At 38.4% G+C, this 25,695-nt stretch overlaps 1 protein-coding gene across 11 annotated transcripts in view; it reads left to right on the top strand.

Annotated features, from left to right (window-relative positions):
* LOC103347914 (ovomucoid) overlaps nt 1–22,955 on the top strand; it is a 138,638-nt gene extending 115,683 nt beyond the window's left edge. For 6 of the 11 annotated variants that reach the window (XR_011389804.1, XR_011389802.1, XR_011389803.1 and 3 more), the window contains 6 exons: nt 6,457–6,495; nt 11,997–12,097; nt 12,477–12,561; nt 13,715–13,752; nt 21,924–22,039; nt 22,581–22,955. Coding sequence is in view for 7 of the 11 variants with exons in the window: in XM_070076276.1 (XP_069932377.1) it covers nt 12,495–12,561; nt 13,715–13,752; nt 21,924–22,039; nt 22,581–22,626 (267 nt within the window). In the remaining 4 variants the exon portion in view is untranslated. Of the gene's footprint in view, nt 1–6,456; nt 6,496–10,412; nt 10,750–11,996; nt 12,098–12,476; nt 12,562–13,714; nt 13,753–21,923; nt 22,040–22,580 lie in introns of those variants that run through there. The other 5 variants (XM_070076277.1, XM_070076275.1, XM_070076272.1 and 2 more) reach the window with 2 other exon arrangements.
* The last annotated feature ends 2,740 nt before the right edge of the window (nt 22,956–25,695 follow it).

The raw sequence follows: 25,695 nt of genomic DNA, 5'->3' as shown, positions 1-25,695 counted from the left end.
GCGCCAATTCTAGTCCCGGTTGCTCCTCTTCCAGTCCAGCTCTCTGCTGTGGCCCAGGAGGGCAGGGGAGGATGGCCCAAGTGCCTGGGCTCCTGCACCCGCATGGGAGACCAGGAAGAAGCACCTGGCTCCTGGCTTCATATCGGTGCAGCGGAGGCTGTGGTGGCCATTTGGGGAGTGAACAACAGAAGGAAGACCTTTCTCTCTGTCTCTCCCTCTCACTCTCTGTAACTCTACCTGTCAAATAAATAAATAAAATATTTTTAAAAATGCACTATTTGTCAGCAGATATCTTTATAAGCCACACTGGAAGTAAATATAGGAAGTTCTCCCCAACCAATTTTATTAGATACCTGATGTACTAGGATTTCATAGTATAAAGCCTGTGGAAGGTAAGAGTTTTTCTCAGTTTAAGGGTTGTTTGATATTTAGATGGGCTGAAGGTTTCATTCCTCAAAAACTATGCAGGGCTGGCATTTGGCGCAGTGGTAAAGATGCTGCCTAGGATACCCATGTGCAATCCAAGTTCCAGTTCCACTTCCAATTCCAGCTACCTGATACTGTGCACCCTGAGAGGCAGCGGTGATGGATCAAGCACCTGGCTCCTTGCTGCCCAGGTCTGAGTTGTAGATTGAGTTTTAGGCTCCTGACTTTGGCCCAGCCATGCCCTATTTATTAGAGGCATTTAGGACAGGAGACAGAGTATCAAAATGCCCTCTCTCTCTTTCTTTCCCTCTCTCCCTCTCTCTCTTTGACTTTCAAATAAATGAAAATAAGAATTTTTTTAAAATGTTAAAACTAATGTTCAGATTGTGCTAAATGGTCTTAATACAGATAGCTCCCATCTTGAGGATACCAAAACATACAAAATCAGACAAAAACATTTTTTTATCATATTATTTCTACTGTCATGAAAAATGAACAAATTTAGATTCCTGTAGTCCACATTCCTTTTGGGAAGCAGAGCTAAAAAATCAAACTCCAAAAATATTTCTTTGTCCAAGATTCTACAACCTACTATATTATAAGATACAAAAGAATGACCAGAGGATGAGTTGTCTTCAAGACTTAAAACAACGAGAACTATGAACATTAAACAATGGATTTTCAACATATACCCTTTAATGAATGTTTTAGAACACTTTGATGCTAGACAACAGCCATGAGGAACATTACTTAGAAAGATGGAACAATTAATTATCCAAGGCTAAATTATCATATACGTAGAACGGACTGAAACTCAGGAGTAGTAGGCTTTGCAAAATAAAAAAAAAAAAAAGTAAATAAACACAACAGCCTTCTTATCTAAAATACTCCTTAGACTTGGATTATGTAAGACTTAATAATACTTGCAAAAATATTTACAGTTAATTATTGGAAGATATGAGTAAATTAAAAATGAGATAATTAAATTTTAATTCTCCCTAGTATAAAAAGGAAGATACCTCCCTTTCCTTAAAGCATCTACTTTGAAAACTTATAATTGTGGATTTTCTCTGCCGACTTGGGATATACATAAATCCTTTAAAAAGATTTGTAAGGGTGGTTCTTGGACCTAGCTGTCAAGTAGCCGCATCCCATATTGGAGTGCCTCAGTCCAGTATCTGCCTACAGCTCCGAATCCTAATTTCCTGCTGATGCATTTTCTGTGAAGGAACAGTGATGGCTCAAGTAATTGGATTCTTGCCACCCAGGGGAAGGACCTGGATTGAGTTTCTGGCTCCTGGCTTTAGAATTGGCCCAGCCCCAGCCATTGTGGCATTCAGAGAGTGAACCAGCAAGTGGGAAACCTCTCTGAAAAGTGGGCAAGCATCTAGACTAGCAGTTAAGACACCAGTTAGATTCTAAATGCCAGTTTAAGCCTCAACTCATCTCCTGATCCCGACTTCCCACTAATGTGCACTTTGGTAGGCAGCAGTGATGGTCCACATTATTGGGTTGCCGCTACCCACAAATGTACCTAGATTGAGTTCCTGTCTCCTGGCTTTGGCCCAACCCAGTCCTGGTCATTGCAGGCTTTTGGGAAATGAGCCAGGGGATGAAACTCTGTCTCTGTTTGCCTCTCTCTCTGTGGCTCTCTGCCTCTCTCATAAATAAATTTTAAAAACTCATTTGAAAGAATTAAATAAGTCAGTAGCCAGCTTTTACAATTCAAGATATTCTTTAAATTTAATCATTAAGGAAGCTGGCACCCTGCCTTTTAGTTTCTTTGGATGATAAGAGCCTAACTTTGGCTGGTGTCTCACTCCAAACAACTTGTCATAAAAATATTAGAAGTTTATTTTTCCCACTGATTAAACCAGTGAGCTAACACAGATAGTCACTCCAGTTACCAAATGAGTTTAGGATACACTGAGAAATTGTGCTGTTAAATCCTCTTTATTTGAGGATTAGTCATAATTTTTTTGAGAATATGAATGTAACAGCTTGGTATATAAATGGGTGAGATTTTTCTGTCTTTATAATGTCTTAACTGAGTGTTTGTGATGCTATATAGCACATTCTGATTTAATGCTTATTTAATCATAAAATGTTTTATTTTCTATCTCTTTTTTTTTTGGCTGAGTGGGAGGTTTTATTTGTAACTGTATTTTTCCAACATTTAACATGATATTTAAGGTATTGTATTAGTCAGGGTTATACCCTCTACGGCACTCCCCAAAAATAGAACCAATAGGGTATATATACAGATGTACAGAGAAATATTTTAATGTTTATCTTCATCTACTTGGCAGAGGTATGTGTGTGTGTGTGTGTGAGAGAGAGAGAGAGAGAGAGTGTGTGCACAGAGAGAGAGCGTGAGCAGAGAGAGAGAGTGCAGAGAGATCTTCTATGTACTGATTCATTGCCAAAATGCCTGCAACAATCAGGGCTAGGCACAGGTGGAAACCAGGAGTGGGAACCCCATCTGGATTTCCCAGATGGGTGGCAGGGGGCCAAGCACTTGAGTGATCATCCACTGCTTCAGGATGCGTTAGCAGGAACCTGAGTTGGAAACAGAGACAGAGGAGCCAGGACTTGAACCAGTGCTCCAATATGCAATGCAGGCATAATAAGTGTTGGCTTAACTTCTCTGTGCCCTAGAGAAATGAGTTATCATGAGGGGTTGGCTGATTGGTTATGTAGGTTTAGAAGTCCCATGATTACCATCTGCAAGCTGGAGAAACAGGAGAGCTGGTTCTATAACTCAGTCTGAGTGTGAAAGCCCAAGAACTGGGGGCACTGATGTGTGAGGGCAGGAGGATAAGCTCAAGGAGAGAACAAAATCAACTTTCCTCTGCCTTTTTGATTCTGTGTGGGTCCTCAAAGGACTGGATGATGCTCAACCACATTGTTGAGGGCAATCTTGTCGCTCCCCCTCTTCGTGGAGGAGCAACACTGAACCCTGCCTAGGCTTCATATCCGAGTCACGGCACCATTATGTCGCTCCCCCTCTTCGTGGAGGAACGACACAGGACCCTGCGCTGTTCCTTCGTCTGCTCGGCCCTCCCCGGGTTTGCTGCTGGTTCTTCCCGGGTTGGCTGCCGTCCCTTCCACCTCCGTGGAAGGGCAGTTCCCCCTGGCCACATTCCCCACTTCCGCAGGGGAGCGGCACACCGCCGGCCGGCTTTCTCGGGGGCTACACAGGTGTTCCTTCAGCTAGATGTTCCCCCTTAGATGTTCTCGTGCATGCCGTCTCTCTCCTCCTTTATAGTCCTCCTCCGCCAATCCCAACTCGGCTGCCCACACGCCGAGTACGCTGCTCTCCAATCAGGAGCAAGTCCTACAGTTTATTGGTTGAACTGGAGGCAGCTGTGCGGAAGCTGTTTACTTCTCTCCCAGCGCCATATTGTGGGAGAGCAGATGCATATAATAAGTCTTAATTCCAGTAACTCAGTCTAGTCCGGTTTGCTCCCCACAAATCTAATGTTTACTCAGTCTTCTGATCCAATGCCAGCTTCTGGAAGAACCTTCACAAAGACATCCCTCATTAGCTATCTAATATCCTTTATCCCACTCATAACACAAAAAAATCAGCTATCACAATTATATTTTCTCAGTATTATCTAACTTCTCTGTGTTTCAGTTTATGTAAAATGGATATTATAAAGCTAACCTCATGGAGGTATTGGAAGGACTGAAATAATGAATATGTGTAAACTTGTTAAAATAGTATGGCCCATATTAAGTGCTATGGAAGCTTTTACTGTTATTGTTAGTTACCATATTCCAGAGTCATGGTGTTAAAGATATTTTACTATATTCCTACCCATTATCTCAGGTAACTATTTAGTAGTTTAACTATTCCAGAGACCCAAATATAATGTTTCATAAAATAGGAGCATATTTATATCTTTAACCATTACTTTTAAAATGAAGCATTGTAATTTATCCTATTTGTTGGGAGATATGTGTTTGTGTATATTTCAATGTGTTGGCATATTTTCCTTCCTGGTAATTGTACAATAGGCAATTTAAATTTGTAACTTCTCATCCAGTAACTATGACAAATCTCATTTCAAAAATGATGGTTTAAGATAAAATTGGGAAAAAAAACATAAAATATAGGGACAGATATTAACTCAACTATTAAGATGCTTGGACACTGGCATCCAATGTTAGAGGGCCTGGTTTGAGGCTTGGCTTTGATTCTAATTCCAGATTCCCATTCATGTTCACCCTTGGAGGCAGCAGGTAATGGCTCAGGTACTTGGGTTCCTCCTACCCATGTGGGAAAATTGGATTGAGTCTGGGCTCCTGGCTTTAGCCTGGCCCAGAGCTTCCAGTTGCAGGCATTTGAGGAGTAAACCAATAGATGAAAGATCCCTCTTTCTCTATCTCATTGCTTTTCAAATAAAATAAAATTTTAAGTAAGTGAAAGTTTTAAAAGACAGTAGTAATAATAAAAAGCTAGTGAAGATTTAATCCCAAAATTTTCTAATTAAAAGATCTGAGTCATGCTGATAAAGTAGGACAGTTAACAAGTCAGAAGTTACTTTGCTATATTTCCCTCTACAAAAATCTCTGTTTCTGTACTGCTTTTAAGACATTATTGACGTTTTTAGTTAGCTAGTCAGAGCCTCACACCACTTAATCCCCTTTCTAGCCTTTCCACTCAACTCAGGTCAACAGCTATGTCAGCTGGTCACCTGAGACTCATTACTGTGCTCCAGACAAGCAATGCTTTCCCATGCCTCAGTGGTTCTTGTGGTGCTGATTCTTTTAAGTAGAATACTCTGTTAATGTCTTCTCGCTATAAAAGGGTGGTGTCACCTCGTTTGGTCTCTCGTTTTTCCACTGCTCTGGGACTCTATGTCAAGATGAAGAACAGACTTTGCCCACACACCTGTGGATAATTAGCCCTGATGCGCCTTCCAGAGCTTCTTGTATAAAGAGCTTCCAGGGTTGGTTCAGGGTGCTGCATTGTCCTACTTCTCCTGGACTGTTACGTTTTACGTTTACCTTCCAGCAGGACAGCGTACAAAAACCTCAAACACAGAGAGGCCTCTGGTGGATGGAGGGACAGTAGCAAACACACTAACGATTTCGCTCTCCTATTTTCCTTTTGAGGAATGTCACCGGAAAGTGATTGTGCTTAAAAGAGTATGTAAGACCTCTACACTCACTGCTTGTAGCCCCTGGATGACCCTGGATCAGGTGGAGGTGAATCTCCTCCTCTTTAGCAAGAGTGGATTTAATGGAGATGGACTGAAGCCAGGAGCTTCTTCTAGGTCTCCCACGTGGTTGTAGGGGCCCAAGGACTTGGGCCATCTTCTGCTGCTTTTCTTGGCCATAACGGAGAGCTGGATTGGAAGTGGAGCGGCCAGGACTTGAACCGGAGCCCATATGGGATGCTGGCACTGTTGATGGCAGCTTTACCCGCTAAGCCACAGCATCAGTCCCCCACATTTTCTTTATCTAGTGATCAGTTGATGGACTCCTAGGTTGATTCTATTTCTTTACTATTATGAATTGAGCAGCTGTAAGCATGGAAGCACAGGTATCTCATATGCTGATTTAATTTCCTTTGGGTCTATTCCCAGGAATATGGGCAATATGGAAGAACTATTTTTAGTTTTCTGAGGAATCTCCATAACGTCTTCCATAATGGTTGTACCAGTTTACATTCCCACCAACAGTGTGTAGCTGAGTAGTTTTGTAGATCACATCTCATCCATGAGCCTCCATTTCTTCAGCTATAAAGTGACAAAACTGGTATCTTCTTGAGAGAGTGGTTAGGAGAATTGAACATACATGGTAGGAAATTATCATCATATCTTTGATAGTGATCAATCAGTTTAATGTTGATTAAGGGTTTACATTTTATGTATTATTGGGCTTAAATAACTGCCTTTATTTAAAGTGTGATTCACACATTTCATTATTTGTAGTTTTCTTGGTAATCAATTTGTATATAATTTTCTTCTTCATAGGGAAGAAAATTTTCTCATAATTCTTATCTGTGTTTGCTTGCAGATATTATTTATCAAATTGAACTTTTGAATGTTGATTGAGGTAAGCACCATTGGGTATATTTCTGATGGTGGCAGCTCTAAGTTTATGCTGTTCTTAATCTATGTAACTGCTGTACCATTTTGTTCCCTGTAAGCATTTACCATCCAAGATTGTGAGTAGATGGATTAAGTTCAACTGTGACAGTAGGCCTTGGGTTTCACTAAATAGATAAGGCAGAAAGATGGATGCAGGAGAACGGTGGGCAGTAGAAAAGGAGGAGTTCAGATGAATGTCATTAGGAATCAAGTTAGGAAAGCAGTGAAAATTAGTTTGGGTTGAGATGATAGAAGAAAACAGAGGCATCAAAATAGAGGATCTTTATGCATTGCAGTGTGTAATTTGAGAAAAGAAAAGAAACTAGTGATGTTATGAGAGTCAGTTATTGCAGACTTCTAAGGCCAAGGAACTCTAGGTGACAGTAAGATAAAGTATCTGGATTTGTGAGTAGGTAATTTACCTTATGATAATTAAAGGTAACAGCAATTTGCCTCTGTACTCAATCAGTTTTTTACATTGAAACCTACTCTGGTTTATTCTCAATCTCCCTCTTTCTCAGCTCTCACATCAAATCTATTAACAAGTTAGAACTTCAAGTTTCAGTATGTATCTAAAATCTTTTTAGTTCTTTTTATCTTGAACTAACACCACCATAACTACTTTTCTGTCTTTTCTTACTCAGATCTCTCTAGATTTATCCTTCCAAACAAAACAGTGTGGATTTTGAAGTCCAAACAAAGTTGTGTTGGTCCATTGCATTTGAAATAAAATTCTGAATCCTTAGTGTCCTTGGAGCTACTGTTTAATATTATCCAGCCTCTTTTTATACCTGAAGCACACCATCTATTTTCTTCCTCAAATTCAAACTCTTTGGTCTCAGGATAGGCACACACACGCTTTCATGACTGATTGATTCCTTCTGGTATCCACTCACGTGGCATCTCTTCAGAGAAGACTTCTCTGACCATCACATTAAAAGCAAATCCTCAGGGTGAGTGTTTGGCGCTGCAATTAAGTATTCCACATCAGAGTGCTTAGGTGTGAATCTTGCTTTTCAGATTCCACCTTCCCGCTAACAGGCACCTGAGTGAGGAGGCAGCATGACGGTTCAACTACTTGGGTCCCTGCCACTCAGAGAGAAGACCAGGACTGAGATCTGGGCTTATGGTTTTGGGTTGTCCCAGCACTGGCTGTTACAGGCCTTTGAGGAGGGAACTAGCATGTGGCAAATAAACCCTCATATACCTATCGGTCATTTGTATGTCTTCTTTGAACTCATGTCCTTTTGTCATTTTTTGAGTTGGTTGTTACAGTTATTGTTTACTGGTGAGTTATATGAATTATTTATATCTTTTGGATATGAATCCTTTATCAGATACATACTTTGAAAATATTTTTCCTATTCTTCTGCCTGGCTATTTCATTTTATTGATAGTTTCTTTTGCTGTACAGAAGCTTTTTTGCTTGATATGATCCCATTTATTTACTTTTTTTTTGCCTTTTTTCCCCTGTATGTCCTATCAAAAAATCATTGCCAAGGAATTATTTTCCTATGTTTTCTTCTTGGAATTTTATAGCTTCAGATTTCACATTTAAGTACTTAATCCATTTCAAGTTCACTTTTGTGCATGGTATATGACAAGGATCCAATTCCACACTTTTGTGTGTGGCTATTCACTTTACCAGTGCCATTTATTGCAGACTATTTTTTCCCCGTTCTTGGCATCCTTGTCAAACATTAGATGCCCTGATATGAGTGGGTTTGTTTCTGGGGTATCTGTTCTGTTCCATGAATCTATGTTACTATGCTAATACCATCCTGTTTTTTATTTCTAAAGCTTTGTAATATAGTTTGAAATCAGAAAGTATGATGCCTCCAGCTTTGTTCTTTCTCAAGATTTCTCTAGCTACAAGGGTATTTCAAATGGTTTGTAAAAAAAAAAAAAATTAAAGGGTAGGCTCCTTTTGGTACCAAGTGCTTTTGAAATCAATATGTAGTTTTTTCATAATATGTGTTTATCATGAACTCTTTGAAGACTCCTCATATTTGGACTGTTTTGTGGCTACATACAATTTTTAGTATTCTTTTTTAATCTGGGGAAAAATGCCATTGGAATGTCAGTAAGGATTGCATTGAATTTGTAGTTCATTTTGCTAGTATTGATATTTTAATAACATTAATTCTTCTAACCCATGAATACAGACTAGTTTTCCATTTACTCATGTCATTTTCAGTTTATTTCATACATATCTTATATTTTCAGTGTACATAGTAACTTTGTTGGTTAAATTTATTCCTGAGTATTTTCATTTACAGTAGCATTAAAAAATAAATTGTTTTCTTAATTTCTTTTTCAGATAGTTCACTATTTTTTTAAAATATTTTGTTTATTTATTTGATAGATTAACCAATAGAGAGAAGGAGACACAGAGAAAAATAGCTTCCATCCTCTGGTTCACTTCCCAAATGGCTGTAATGGCCAGAGATGAGCTGATCCAAAACTGGGAGCTAGAAGCTTCTGGGTCTCCCACTCAGGTGTAGGGGCCCAAGCACTTGGGTCATCTCTTACTGCTTTCCCAGGCCATAGCAGAGAGTTTGTTCAGAAGAGAAGCAGTTGGGACACGAACTGGCGCCCATATGGGATGCTGGTGCTGCAGGCAGAGAATTAGCCTACTGACATAGCACCAGCTCCAGAAGGTTCACTATTATTGTAATAGAAACAGTGACTTTTTTAAAATTAAAAACTAATAAATGATTTTTTTCCACAGTGGCTAAGTTATTTCTGGAATTTTCCATGTTATATTCAGATCATGATTGACAGGTAGCTGAAACCACAAAAAGTAAAATCATAGAAAAGGGGTGACTACAGCATTCCTTTTCATCTCATTTTGATTTATTTTTCATTTCCTTTTTTAATTTTTAAATTTTAATTTTTAGTTAGTTATTAACTGATTCATGTTACCCTTCCTCCCTGTCTCTCACCATCTTTCCTTCTCCCTTTCTTTCTGCCTTTCTTTATTTCTCTTTCTTTCTTTCTTTTTAGTTTTTGAGATAATAAATTTTAAAATTACACTACAGTGAAAAGTCTTAATACTTCACAGAATAAGAAGTTTAACAGGTAAAAACAAAAAGACCCTAAGTTAGTGGGAATATAGGCAATGACTCTAAACAATAATTGAATGGAAAAAATGGCCATTGCACCCATGTACAGTAAATTTTAAAGCAATCACACATCATTTATACCTTCGCAGTTTAACATTCTTAACCATTGTTTTGACAAAGATATGAAACAATGTTTTACAAAACTGTGTTTGCCACAATATTGATATCGACAGACATTTCTTTTTATGTGTGTGTTTTTTAAATTTTAGCATCCACATAGAAGGGAGAGCAATGCAGTATTTGTCTTTCTGGGTCTGGCTTATTTCACTCAACATGATGTCATCCAGTTGCATCCATTTTGCTGCAAATGGAAGAAATTCATTCTTTTTATAGCTGAATTATATTCCATTGTATATATATACACCACATTTTTTTTAATCCAGTCATCTGATGATGGATACCTTGGTTGGTTCCAAATTTTGGCTATTGTGAACAGTGCTGCCATAAACATGGTGGTGCAGGTATCTCTTTGATTCATTGTGTTCAATCTTTTTGGGTATATACCCAAGTAGTGGGATTACTGGATCACATAGCAAGTTTATTTCTAGTTTTTTTAAGAAATTGCCACACTGTTTTCCACAGTGGCTGCACTAATTTACACTCCCACCAGCAGTGTAAAAATGTTCCTCTTCCTCCACATCCTCACAAGCATTGTTACTCTCTGTGTTTGGATTCTATCTATTGTGACAGGGCGAGATAATATCTCATTGTAGTTTTGACTTGCATTTCCCCGATGGCTAGTGATGTTGAGCATTTTTTCATATATTTTCTTTTGAGAACTGTCTATTGCTGTCCATTGCCTGGTTCTCAACTGAATTTTGTTGTTCTTGAGTCTTGAGATGCTAGGTCTTCCTTCCGTTGGTTCCATTGGTTCACTCCCCAAATGGCTGCTATGGCCGGAGCTACACCAATCTGAAGCCAGGAGCCAGGTGATTTCTTCTGGTCTCCCATGCGGGTGCAGGGGCCCAAGCAGCTAGGCCATCCTCCACTGTCTTCCCCAGGCTACAGCAGGGAGCTGGACTGGAAGAGGAGCAACCAGGACTATAACCTGCGCCCATGTGGGATGCCAATGCTGCAGGCGGAGGATTAACCAAGTGAGCCATGGCACCAGCCCCACCACAGTGTTTTCACACTCCCACCACACGAAGTTCTAACAGTCATGAGCACCCAGCCCCCTTTCAATTCTCCTAGCCAGACTCTGTTGTCTCCTCTCGGCTGGTTGCTGCATGCTGAACACTAGCTGGTACAGCTGTTACTTGTGTCCAAAATGGCATCCATCTTCTGTCAGCTAGTTACAGAACACTGGTGCTGGGTGTTTGGAGAAAGAGAACTATGCCCTCGTTTTTTTCCTATTGGTTGGCAAGTACCCTGTTCTCCGCAGAGCTCAAGCTGGACTCTTGCCAGGTTCTTCCCGCAGCTTCATCGCCAGTGGCTTGAGCTGCTGCACTCCGGTCTCATCTCACTCTCCAAAGCTGGCGCTGAGGCTGTCCACTGCTGGGGTCCTGAGTTGTGCGCATCCACACCCTCCACATAGATCCACAGTGTTCCTCTAACTTGCATGGAGTTTCCTCTACAGTTTTCTCCCTCCCTCTTCCCTGAGACTGCACTCTCTCCACTTTTTTTTTTTTTTTTTTTTTTTTTTTTTTTTTTTTTTTTAGGTATCTTTCCCTAGACTAGAGCAGTAAGTTCCCTCCCTATTCTACCATCTTGGAAATGCAGAAAGAATACATTGATTTGCGTAAGACAACATGGAAAGGAGCTACATTTAAATGCTATGTAAATAAATCTAGCCACAGATAACTTTGTGTCATACGTTTCCATTAAACTTGGAGCTTCAATATAGGGAAGTACCAAGGTTGATGGAATGGAGCTCCAGAGATTATTCTCTGGCTCCAGCTCAGTTACCCTTAACTGTAGCCATACTCTGCTGTCATCTTGGAGACTTAAGAAAGTACAAATGATTAGGATCTAAAGTAGAAAATTGAATCAGAGTCTGGGGAGGAATTCAGACATTGAAGTTTCTACAAAGCTCTCCGAATATTCTTATCTGTCCAAATTTTAAAACTGTTGAGATTTGAGCCATATTTATAAATTGCAGTTCCTGGAACTCTGCATTTCTTGCCTTAGTCTCTTGACTCTCAAAGCTCCTTTTGCATGGAAAGATTTCACAACCCTTGTCTCCTCATCTGTTGATGTTCATCAGATGAAATTATTTGTCCGGTGAGTATCTGTTGGAGGCATGGCTTTAATGATGTCTATAATGAGGCAAGTTCCTGTCTACTGCCAGAACATGTGCTCCCTCTGAGACTTATCTCCCCTGACTCTTGTCTTCCTTATGCAGAGATCTTTATAGGAGACATATAAATAGAGTGGACGTTGAATAGGACTCAAGAGTGAACAAGACTGCCACGGTCTCCCTTTGTACCATTTCTTCTTCTGGAGGTAGGTTATTTGAGGCATAAATTATGATGGCTTTTACATGTTGAATTGCTGGTAGGATTTCTTCAGATCTGGTCCTTTTAGTAACAGCTATTCATGATTTTCTGAGGAATAAATTGAAATGCATGTACTCGGAAATGTTATGAAGAATATTATCTGGGGAATTTTCTATATGCATTAGTTAACATGGTTATTTCTGGTTGATTTTAGCAGTGGAGGAGGAAGGGAATGAGCTTCCCTAGTGAAAAGCACGGAATACAGAAACTCAGGAGTTATAACTGCCTTTTTCTTGAATGGGAGAATATAGAAAGTCTATTCTTTGAAAAGTTATGATGCTTTATGTCATAACTGTTCTTAAAGTTTCTCTGTAACATTCTTCTAGGTTGACTAAGGATATCAAATGGCCAACTTCTCATTCAGGATCAAAACCACTTTTATTGCCATGCTGGCACTTTATCTTTCTTGTGGTGAGTGTATTTTATAATCCTGGTCCTACAAATTTGATGCCACGTAGGCAAGGTTTGATATATCCTAAGAACACTATTGTTTGTTCCATTTTGTTTAGAATCATTGAATTGGCAAACTAAATAGAACACAGTGCAAATGCTCTTTTGAAATATGTTGGTAGAGTTTTTTTTCTCCTGTCATATGAAAGCAGAAAACTACTTAGTGATTATGAATGACACTGAATTCTGGGGCAGGATAACATATTTCCTTTCTTATTGCTGCAGCTGAAGCACTTCAACTAAATCCTTTATGTGTTTTAGACATAATATGCTCCAATGGAATTTGTTATAATAATGTTATTTGAGACTAATTTTCATTATTTATTTTAACAGCATAGTTTTTCATCAGACAAGCTCTGGGGACATTTAGTCTGCTTTAAAACTCATAAATGTCTTTTACTCTATGACACAATTATGTGGTTGTTGAAAAAATCTTGGAAACAGTTCAGGAAGCTTGACTCTGAGTTCTAATTCCAGGCTTGTGAAAGTCATTGTCTCCTTTGGTCTTCAGTTTACTAATCTATTAGATGTGGATAACAAAGGACATTATATTTTAGGCCAGTGCCGCGGCTCAATAGGCTAATCCTCCACCTGTGGCGCCAGCACACTGGATTCTAGTCCCAGTCAGGGCGCTGGATTCTGTCCTGGTTGCTCCTCTTCCAGGCCAGCTCTCTGCTGTGGCCCGGGAGTGCAGTGGAGGATGGCCCAAGTCCTTGGGCCCTGCACCCGCATGGGAGACCAGGAGAAGTACCTGGCTCCTGCCTTTGGATCAGCGTGGTGTGCCGGCCGTAGCAGCCATTGGAGGGTGAACCAACGGCAAAGGAAGACCTTTCTCTCTGTCTCTCTCTCTCACTATCCACTCTTCCTATCAAAAAAAAAAAAAAAAAAAGAACATTGTATTTTCAAGTGTGGGTGTTATAGATTTTAACACTGCAATGTATTCAGCACAGAGTTCAGTCTACTGCAAGAACCAGCACTCGGCCGCCCACAGTCAGTGTCAAAGACTCACTTAATGCCTTGTGGCTTCTCCGTTGATGACCTGAATCCCTTTCGTGTTACAATAGAGTGATCCTAAGAAATGCCAAGTTATTTAATTTATTTTTTATTTGTGCAGATACTGTATCATCTTTCGCATCTAGTTTTTTGGCAGAGGTAAGTTGGCCATATGTTAAGCAGTTGAAAAGAGTCAATTTTTAAAATCTTTATTGTGATATTAACTGTTATATGAAAAATGCTGGCAACAAACATGATGTTTATGCTAAAAGCCATTAAAACTGGAGTGCAATGATACCTCCAAAAAAATAAGAAGTGCTGGTAAGAATGTGGAGAAAAGAGAACATTATACACTGTTGGTGGGAATGCAACTTAGCACTTCTATAATGGAGAACAGTTTGGGGGTTCCTCAAAAATTGAAAATATACCTTATGACATAGCCATCCCAGTTCAGGATATGTATCTGAAGGAAATACAATGAGCATATGACAGAGATACCTGCACTCTCAAGTTCATTGAAGCATCTTCACAACAGCCAAGATAAGGAATCAACCTAGGTGTTCATCCATGGATGAATGGATAAAGAAAATGGGATATAGATAGACAATGGGATATTATTAAACAATAAAATTAAACCCTCTTATTTGTAGCAAAATGATTTGGAAATTATTATATTAAGTGAAACAGGCCAAACAGAAAGACAAATACTATGTGTTCTTTCTCATACATGATTCAAAATTTATTTGAACTTAGAAGAGTGATTCCTAGAGGTTGGAAAGGGAAGAGGGAAAGAAGGGAAGATGGGGGAGAGTATCTTTGGGTACCCAGCACATATAGGAATTAACACACCCTAGTGATTCACAGTGTAATAGGTAAACTATAGTTCATAATAATGTATCATAAACTGTATAAAAAACTGAAAGAGAGGAGCTGGTGAGTTCAAAACAAAAAGAGGAGATGAGGAAATAGAAGGTCTAGTTGCCTGGTTTGATTAGTTTGCGTTAATATGTGTGTTGAAATATTAAATTGTACCCCACAAAATGGGCATGTTTATCAAAAAATGTTACATGTTAGTCAAATATTTTTAAAAATAAAATAATTTTAAATGATGTATTACAGAGTTACACTTGGAGTTACTTTCTCTCTTCAGGATAATTTAGAAATTTATGGACTTCAGAAATGTTCTTATTCATGTAAAAATTCCCTCATCTTTGCTAGCTGCTAGTACTCTATCATGTACAGGTACAGGAGATAATCCACTCACTAATATTTCAGCATTTGAATAGCAACATTTTGCAACTGAAGATAATATTTCCGTGAGTAACCTTGTGCAATAACCTTTTCAAAATAAAATTTTAGGTTGTGACTACAACTATAAAATATAAAAATGTGTTCTTTTGTTAGCAATAATCCACAAATTTTACTACATAGGAAAGATATTCTCCATTGAATTGTCTTAATTTGCATTCCCATTAACAATGATAAGAATGCCTTGGTCCCCACAGTCTTCCATCAGCATAGAGCTATCAGCCAGCACCATGGCTCACTAGGCTAATCCTCCGCTTGCAGCGCCAGCACCCCGGGTTCTAGTCCTGGTCGGGCTCCGGGTTCTGTCCCAGTTGTTCCTCTTCCAGTCCAGCTCTCTGCTGTGGCCTGGGAAGGCAGTGGAGGATGGCCCAAGTGCTTGGGCCCTGTACCCGCATGGGAGACCAAGAGGAGGCACCTGGCTTCGGATCGGCGCAGTGCGCCAGCCGCAGCTCGAAGGCTGTAGCAGCCATTTGGGGGTTGAACCAACGGAAAAGGAAGCCCTTTCTCTCTCTCTCTCTCTCTCTCTCTGTCCACTCTGCCTGTCAAAAAAATAAAAAAAATATAAATAAATAAAAAAAAAGAGTAGAGCTATCAAAGGCTTTTAATTTCTGTATGTGAGAGTGATCTTTTATGAGATAGTGAAGATTTTACAAATTTGTGTTTTTTCTGACTATGAATAAAATGAAACATCATTTCGTATGTTTCAAAGTCATTTTTCCATTTTCTTTAGAATGATTTTGCTCATAAATTTTGAGCATTTTTCTTAGACATTTGTTTTTGTCACATTTTTATGAGTTTTGAATTATGTCATCACATTATTATGCTATATACTTTGAAAATATTTTCAGTGTCTTCTCTTTTTTTAAGATTTATTTATTTATTTGAAAGCCAGATTTACAGAGAGAGGCAGAGAGAGAGAGACAGAGAGAGAGAGAGAGTTTCCATCTGATGGTTCACTCCCCACATGGCCACAACAGTTGAAGGTGGGCCAGGCCAAGGCCAGGAGCCTGAAGTTCCATCTTGGTGTCCCACATGGATGGCAGGGCCCAAGTGCTTGGGCCATCTTCTCCTGCTTCTTAGGTGCGTGAACAAGGAGCAGTATCAGAAGCAGAGCAAGGGTGCCAGTTCTAGTCCCAGCTGCTCCTCTTCTGATCCAGCTGTCTGCTGTGGCCTGGGAAGGTAGAAGATGGCCCAAGTACTTGATCCCCTGCACCCACACGGGAGACCAGAAGAAACTCCTGGCTCCTGGCTCCTGGCTCCTAGATCCTGGCTCCTGGCTTCTGTTTCCTGGCTTTGGATCAGCCCAGCTCCAGCTGTTGCAGCTATTTGGGGGAGTGAACCAGCGAATAGAAGACCTTTCTTTCTGTCTCCCCGTCTCACTATCTATAACTCTACCTCTCAGATAAATAAATAAAACAAACAAACAAAAAAAGAAGACGAAGAAGGAGAGCAGCTTGGACCAGAGCCAGCACTCCAATAGGAATGCTGGCTTTCAGGAGCAGCTTAACCTGCTCTGCCAGAGCTCAGGCCCCTACTTCCATTTCTTATGCTCCTAAATGAATCACCTTGTTAGTACATTGAGTGGAATATGAATACAATGTTGGAGACAATGGGCATACTTGCCCTTTTTTATTTTTTATGTTTTCTGTTTAGCAAAAATACCTAAAATGAGATGCTGATTTGTGTGGGTGTGTGTATGTATATGTTAGAGAACTGTCCATTAAATGATGGATTCTTAAGTATCCTTAGGAAGAATTTATGTTGAATTTGTCAAATGATCACACAGCACTTAAGCAGTTAATCAAACCATTTTTCTCCTTAGAATTCTTCATATGGTGTGTTATATAAATACCTTTCTATTATTGTATAGAGCTTGTATAACAGATCATTTGGTTATATAACATTCATTTGGACATTGCTTTTTTTAAATTGTGTTTCATTTCATTCAGTAGTATGTGTGATATTGTATAGAAATTTATTGTGATTTTTAAAACCAATTTAGGCATCTATATGGTCTATAATATACATGCTTCATTAAAACATACTTCAATACAACTTCTATTTTTCTGTTCTTTGAAACAGTACATATGACATAGGGGTTATCTGATTTTGAGAATTGAATCCTTCTCTTGAAAGGCATGTCTTTGGAGGTGCTACTTTTTGTGTGTGTGATTTTGCCTAATTGTTTTCACTTTTAAAGGTATTTATTTATTTGAAAGGCGAAGTTAGAGAGAGAGAATGGTTCATCCACTGGTTCACTCCCCAAATAGCCACAATGGCTGGAGCTAGGCCAGTACAAAGCCAGGAACCTGAAACTCCATCTGGGATCCCATGTGAGAGGCAGGGACTTTGACTGTCATGTACTGTTTTCCCAGGAACGTGGATAAAAATAGAGCAGCTGGAACAGGAACTGGCACACATATGTTATGCCAGCTTCATAGGCATCACCTAAACTCTGAGCCACAAGGCTGGCCCCGCATGTTTTCAGTTTTTAAGTGGAAATATGGCTTTTAAGTTTTCTGTGTTTAATGAGGTTTAGTTGGACAAACCGTTTTTCTAAAAAGTTAGTCATTCTTTTCTGGAATTTCAGGTTGACTTGTGATGAAGTATGCCTAGTAGTTGTCTATATTTTTTTTAATTTGCTGTATTTCTATAACTTTATTCTATTACTGTACATTGAGTACCATCACATTTTTAAAACTAACTTAGCTTCTTTGTTATGTTATATTTTCAAAGAAACTGGATTTTGGCTCATTATTTGTTAAATATATAATATTAATTTGTGGTTTAGTCTTTCTAGTTTTCTGCTTTATGCTTTTTATTTTAATTATTTGTTCAATTCTGTCTTTTTGACAGAAAATGTAATTCCCTTTTCCTTCTTGTTGATATAAACATTTAAAGCTTAGTATTTTATGTTTTGATCACTGCTTTAAATGTATCAAGTTGATGCTAATATAGATTACAATCATTTTCGTCATGTTTTGGAAACACTCTAACTTCAGTTTTTATTTTTCCTTTCATGAAAGTTTTATTGAAAATATTTTTGTTTAATTCAAGGTGTGATAAACTTTTAAAAGTTTTGAATTTTAGAAGTATTGTTGGCCGGTGCCGCGGCTCAATAGGCTAATCCTCCACCTTGCGGCGCCGGCACACCAGGTTCTAGTCCCGGTCAGTGCGCCGGATTCTGTCCCGGTTGCCCCTCTTCCAGGCCAGCTCTCTGCTGTGGCCAGGGAGTGCAGTGGAGGATGGCCCAAGTGCTTGGGCCCTGCACCCCATGGGAGACCAGGAGAAGCACCTGGCTCCTGGCTTCGGATCAGCGCCGTGCGCCGGCCATTGGAGGGTGAACCAATGGCAAAAGGAAGACCTTTCTCTCTGTCTCTCTCTCTCACTATCCACTCTGCCTGTCAAAAAAAAAAAAAGTATTGTTAACTTATTTCATTCTATTATGATTAGTATTATTTATATTAGTTTACTTACTAGAAATTACTGTTACTTTTGTGATATTACTTAGTGAAAGTCCAGTGCGTGCTTGAGGAAAAGGTATATATTATTAGAGTATACTTTTTGGTACATACTTGAAAATATACAGTATGGTGATATTCTTTTGTTTTGATATCCCAGCATCTTTGTGGTTGCTGACCTGTCTTATATGAGAATGGTGTGCTGTAGTCTATTATTACTGTGTTTGTGTCTATTTCTGTTACTTCTTTTAGTTTTTGTTTCATAAAGGTGATTTCTTAGTTATGTGATATATAGATATTTGGAAATGTTAGCTCTTTCTTATAAATTGTACCTTTTGGCATATAAAGTATACTTTCTTATCATATTTCATAGCTTTTAACTTGAACTCTACTTTGTCTAATGGTGGCAATGCAATCTATGTTTTCTACTTTTATCCTTAGCAGAATGCATTTCCCTGTTATTTCTAATTTTAAAAGATTTATATATTAATATAGTTATTTGGAAGGCAGAGTGAGCACACTAATAAAGAGAACAGAGAGACATCTTCTATCCTCTGGTTCTCTCTGCAATTGCCCCCAAAAGCCAGGGCTGGGCCCGTTTGAAACAGGGAGCCAAGACTTCCTCCATGTCACCAATGTGGGTGGCAAGGATGCAAGTTAACAGATCCATATCTGCTTCCTTTCTGGCACATCAATAGAAAGCTGGATTGGAAATGGAGTCATTAGAACTCAAACTGGCACTCCAATACAGGCCACAGGCCTCCTAAGCAGCCACTTAACCCACTGTGGTAATGCCACCTCTATTCTAAACATTTTAATTCACTTTGACTTAAGTATACTGAAGCTGAAAATCTATTTTAAAAAATGAGATGTATCCATTCACACCTTGGTATAATAGATTTGGTCTCAATAAAGCCATATACTTTGTTGCATAGAATTACTATGCCTGGGCCAGCACTGTGGCGTAGCAGGTAAAGCCACTGCCTGCAGTGCCAGCATCCCATTTGGGTGCCAATATGAGTCCTGGCTGCTCCACTTCCAGTGCAGCCTCTCTGCTATGGCCTGGGAAAACATTAGAAGATGGTCCAAGTCCTTGGGCCCCTGCACCTGCGTGGGAGACCAGGAATGAAGCTCCTGGCACCTGGCTTCAGATTGGCACAGCTCCAGCCATTGTGGCTAACTGGAGAGTGAACCAGCAGATGAAATATTTTCTCTCTCTCTCTCTCTCTCTTTCTCTCTCTCTCTCACTCTCCCCCTCTCTGTAGCTCTGTCTCTCAAATAAATATATCTTTTAAAAAAAAAGAATTACTATGGTGTATTATTAGTGTTTCTTTCCTATTGATTTTTCTTTGTTTTTGTGCTGCGTGAGACATTTTACATTTAGAAAAATTTCTTTTTTATTCTCTTGATTATTCTTTATGCCTTTTTTAAGTGTTTGTAATTGTACTTTTTAAAAAGATTTGTTTAATTTATTTGAAAGAGTTACAGAGGGAAGTAGGGACAAAAATAGAGATAGAGAGAGTGAGATAGAGAGACAGAGAGAGAGAGAGAGAAAGTCTTCCATCCACGGTTCACTTCCTAAATGGCTGCAATGGCTGGAGCTGAACCATTCCAAAGCCAGGAGCCATGAGTTTCTTCCAGGACTCCCACGTGTATGCAGCGGTACAAGAATTTGGACCACCCTCTGCTGTTTTCCCAGGCACATTAGCTGGTAGCTGGATTTGAAGTGGAGTAGCTGAGACTTGAACTGGCGCCCATATGGTATGCCTGCACTGCAAGCCAGGGCTTTAACCCACTATGCCACTGCACTGGCCCCATAATTGTTCTTTATAAAATAACTTCATTTATCTCCTGAGCATCTCATTTACCAGAGTTTCATGGTGATCTTTCCCTGTCACCTGATTCCTACATACAAGCAATGGGTTTGTTGTGCTCCTTTTGTATTTCCCTTCTTCCATTTATGAACTGCATTTTTACTGTTTGAGAACATATAATTTTCTCCACCTGTTTTAATATGAAATAAAATTAAGTATATTTGTATATTCAAAATAAGTCCTTTGACAAATTTTTTTCAATAATCTCTTGTTTGGATAATAGTCGTTTATTAGTAAAATGCTAAAGAGCCGGCGCTGCGGCTCAATAGGCTAATCCTCTACCTAGCGGCCCCGGCACACTGGGTTCTAGTCCCGGTTGGGGCACCGGATTCTGTCCCGGTTGCCCCTCTTCCAGGCCAGCTCTCTGCTGTGGCCAGGGAGTGCAGTGGAGGATGGCCCAAGTGCTTGGGCCCTGCACCCCATGGGAGACCAGGAAAAGCACCTGGCTCCTGCCTTCGGATCAGCGCGGTGCGCCGGCCGCAGCTCACCAGCCGTGGCGGCCATTGGAGGGTGAACCAACGGCAAAGGAAGACCTTCCTCTTTGTCTCTCTCTCTCACTGTCCACTCTGCCTGTCAAAAAAAAAATGCTAAAGAAAGGCCCAGTTTTATTTATATGTAATTTTTCTCTTGGCTTAATTTTTATTTAAATCTATTCTTCACTGGGTACCTTGTATCTGAACTATTTTAACTTTAGCTTCTTTTTCTTTCCTGAATCAGTCAAATATTGTTTATGTATTTTTAACTCAATTTCTGCCCTAGAAATTGACTTTGAATTCAAAGATTTTGTTTTTATGTCCTCAAATGTTTCCTGGAAGCCACTTAATTTATTTTATTTGGATGTCGCATGGCAGTTTTCTTCTGCTTCAAAGCTTTCTCATTTGGAGGCCAGTATGTTTCAATGCATGTCTTTAATTCTCATATTTAGTATTATAGATAAGAAAACTGTATTTCAATTAGCAATTATAAAAGCTTTCAGTGAAAATAATCTATATTTGCTAGCATATTTTTAGAGGAGCAAAATAGGTTATTATGCTTATTCATATAAATTTCAAAATTACTCCAAATTAAATAATATAAAATTTAATGAATAATTTTATATGTGGTAAAAATATGAAGAACAGGGACCAATGTTGTGGCATAACAGGTCAAGCCTCCTCCTGCAATGCTGGCAGCCCATATGGGAGCCAATTCGAGTCCTGAATGTTCCACTTTGTATCCAGCTCACTGCTAATGCACCTGGAAAAACAGTAGAAGATGGCCCAAGTGTTTATGCCCCAACACCCCTGTGGGAGACTTGGATGAAGCTCATGGCTTAGCACTGGCCCTTACGGCCATTTGGGGAGTAAACTAATGGATGGAAGATCTCTCTCTCCCTCTGTCTCTAACTCTGACTTTCAAATTAATAAAATAAATCTTTAAAAATAGGAAAAACAAGAAGTGAATAATAAATAAAAAACTGAGCTTAGGAGTGGAATGCAATTTGAGAGAATCACTTGATAGGTAAGGATACAACAATTATGAAACATTTTATATTTTAATTGGGTTCAACTTACAGGGATGTTTGTTTTATTAGGTGTCTGCAATGTAAATATATGTCTTTTTGTGTATCACATTTCATAACATATTAAAAACACTATTTTCAGATGTGGCTCTCTGATTATTTCTTTTTTGTCTCTGCATATTACAGCCAGACTGTAACAGATACTCAGAGTCACTGCATAGCTGTAGGAAGATGTATGTTCCAATCTGTGCATCCAATGATTTCACTTATGGTAATGTCTGTGCATTTTGCAAAGCAATAAGGTAAGAGTACAGTGGTCTACTTTTGCTTATCTAGATATTGTAATAACAGTGCCAGTATACTAGGAACTCCAGTGTTTCTCTTAGTCTGCAACTATGTACACAGTAAATATCTCTTTTATTTTTGTTAAAGCTTTAGGATATACCCTTAAACTTTATCCTGGGACCTCACTTTTAAACATAGATTAGTTCGAGCTATGTATATGATGATGCTGCCTTGTTTTCAAATACTCAGATTAATTAGCCTTACTTTATTTGTTTGTAATTATTAGAAGTGAACAAATGTGCTATAAAGTGGTAAACTCAATCATCTGCCTCCTCATGTCTGGGTCGGTCCCAATACTGAATCAGGATTGAGAAAATAGCCCCACAACAGGACAGAGGACAGAGCAGGTCTGGGGGTGGAGAGCAGGACACAGCTGTTTGAAGAAGGAGAGTCCACGCTCTTTGCTTTATGTCTTATTCAAATAATCATCAAGAAGTATTTTGGACACTATGAAGGAATCTGACATACTACTTTTTTCAATGTTTTCTCTCTCTGCAGACACACTAACAATGGAATTTCTTTCAAACATTATGGCCCATGCTGACTCCTGTGATGCGGTGCTGTTCACTCATAGGACACCTCTTATAATCCTATTATGCTGTTGAATTCTACAGAATCTTCTACAGAATCTTAGTCTCTAGTGCCTTAAAGTTCTAGATTAGTACTTGAATATTGTTTTGGAAACCTGTATGGACTATAAGAACTGGAAAATTCTTGCAATTCCAAAATCCTATAATTTCAAAATTTTAATTATCTGTCAATTTCCAAATAATTTATGAAAATCTGAAAAATCATCAGTTAATGTTGAAAGCCTGAAATTGAGAACTTTTCTGAATCATTAAGTATTTTGATCAATAAACTTGTTACATGGCATTGACTTTATTATTTTCCCCTTTCTCCCTTCCTGTTCCTCACACATCCTTTTGCAATATTACCATATTAAAGTGAGTTTTTCTGTTTGATTGCATAGTGAGGTCACACAAATACACAACATAGGCATTGCTATTTACAGCAGTTTTCCCAAACTTGCCTTTAGTATACATGATCATTATGGATACCTAAGACCACCTAATCTAATCTTGATCTAATGACTCAAGATCTTCAAGAGAAAAGTGTGGTGCCAAAAATTTCAACAAGTCTTCTAGATTAGACAACAACAAATGAAATTAACATGGAAAGAAATGCTAAACAGAAGTTGGAAAGAGTTTTACTACAGATTGTTAGGGTACAGGCTAAGCCAATATAAGACACAAAGCATACACATTAAGCAATTTGTAATTTTGTTTCTTTTTCATGTAAAAGTTCTAAAGATGGGTAAACAGTTTAAGCTGGAGGCGATTTTACAGTGCATGAGTTAGATCTTCCATTTTGGGATACCACTAGATGGCAAAAGAAGAAAAAAATGACTTCAATTCTCCATTCTTCCCTATGTTTTTACCCTGTGCAATGCAACTTTGCAGTACTTTCCATCGAGAAAATCTATCTGCTTTTTACTCCTTGAATTATGTTCTGTGGGCAAAAGAATGGGGGCAGAACTGTGGTGTTGTACCAGCTCTAGGCTATAAGTCAAGAAGTCCTTCTATCTCCACTTCCTTTCATAGCTTCCGTGTAAACAAGCTTTCAGTAGCCTCCAGGTGTAGAGCTGAGATAGCTGCCTTGCACCTCCAGAAACCTCAGACACTGGAAAGAGCACAGTTCATAAGGAAAATCTGATGTGCATCTGACTGCAAATGCTCGAGGGAGCTCATCCAAGAGCAGAACCACAGAGTTTTCCATGGGCTTTTTCAAATACCCTCGTAACTTTAACTGGCTCACTGTGTCTTGAGGCAAGCAACCATGCCTTATTTTGCTACCATCTTACTGCCAGAATATGAATAGAATACTTAAAATGCATAATACTATATAAATAGTTCTTAGACTATATTGGTTAGGGAATCATGACAATAGTCTGTATATATTCAGTACAGATGCATTTAAAATATACTTTCAATTGTGACTTATTGAGTAAGCATTTGTGGAACCCATGAATATTTCAGAACTTTATCTATGTTCATGTCTTAGAAGAATTGGAATTTTTAAAATATCCATACTATTAAAAGTAATCTAAATATTCAATAAAACAATTAAAATACCAGATGCATTTTTCCAGAATTGGAAAAAATACTAAACTTTATATGGAAACAAAAAGGACTCCAAATACTCAAAATGTTTTCAAAGTGGAACAAAGCTGGAATAATCACACTTTTGATTTGAAAGATATGTCATGGATAAGTTACAAATATATTTTAAACAGTATGATATTGGCATAAAGACAGGAATATAGGAGCATGTAAACCAATCGAACAGAATAGAGAACCCAGAAATACAGCCATTCACATGCTGTTAATTGCTCTTTGACAAGGCACCAAGAATACAAAAATGGAAAAGATAATCTTTTCCTATTAGTGTTAGTATTTGGAAAACTCAATTTCCACGTGTAAAAGAATGAGATTTTAAGTTGCAGAAGTCAACTCAAAATTATTGAAGAATTAAAAGTAAGACCTGAAACTACATTACTCCTAGAAGAAAACACAGAAGATAACATTCTTGATGTTGATCTTGGAAATTATTTCTTTGAAATGACACCAAAGCACAGACAGTGAAAGTACAAGAAGATAAATAGATGACATCAAACTGAAAGGCTTCTTCACAGCAAAGGTCAAAGGAAACAAAGAAAAGTCCATCTACAAGAAGGGAGAAAATATTTGCAAGCTGTATATTTGATAAGGGACTAATATCCAAAGTATTGTAAGGAACACATAGTATTGTAAGGAACTCAATAGCAAAACTAAACAAGAACAAACAAAATAAAAACCAAGTAATCTGATAAAAAATAATCCAAAGACCTGTAGATCAGTTTGGAGAGCATTGCATCCTAACTACTTTAAGTCTTCTGATGTAAGAAAATGGGATATTTCTTCATTTAATTAGTTTCAGTAATGATTTGTACTATCCTCAGTGTAAGCTTTCAGTTTTACTCAGTTTATACCAAAGTATTTTGTTATGTTTAATTTTTATTTTGGTGTTACAGTAAATGAAATTATTTTATTTCTTTTTCAGATTTCTAATATATTCTGTAGTAATATAATTTATTTCTGTATATTGATCTTGTATCCTGCAGCTTTGAGGAAATCATTTGTTAATTCTAATAGCTTTTTGGTTGAATAGGATTGTCTATATATAAGATCATGTCACTTGCAAATTAAGACAGTTTTACTTTTTCTAGTTTAAATGTCTTTTATTTCATTTTCTTTCCAATCTTGCTTGGCTAAAACCACTAGAACAATGTTTTATAGAAGTGATCCAAGAGCGGACATTTTTGTCTTATTCCTAGTCTTAGATGAAAAACATGTAGTCTTTACCCACTAAGTATGATAACATCTGCGGATTTCCGTAAGTACACTTTATGAGAATGAAAGAATTCACTACTCTTCCTACATTGTTGAATTTTTTTTTTAAATCATAAAACAGTTATGGGCTTTGCCAAATGCTTTTTACTTCATCTACTTGGATGATAATGTGTTTTTGACTTTTTAAAAGATTTTATTTATTTATTTGAGAAAGAGAGAGTTAC

Source organism: Oryctolagus cuniculus, chromosome 6 (assembly GCF_964237555.1).
Source record: "Oryctolagus cuniculus chromosome 6, mOryCun1.1, whole genome shotgun sequence".
Classification (NCBI taxonomy): domain Eukaryota; kingdom Metazoa; phylum Chordata; class Mammalia; order Lagomorpha; family Leporidae; genus Oryctolagus; species Oryctolagus cuniculus.
Note: the sequence above shows the minus strand (reverse complement) of the source record. Positions and strands in the feature narration are given on the sequence as shown.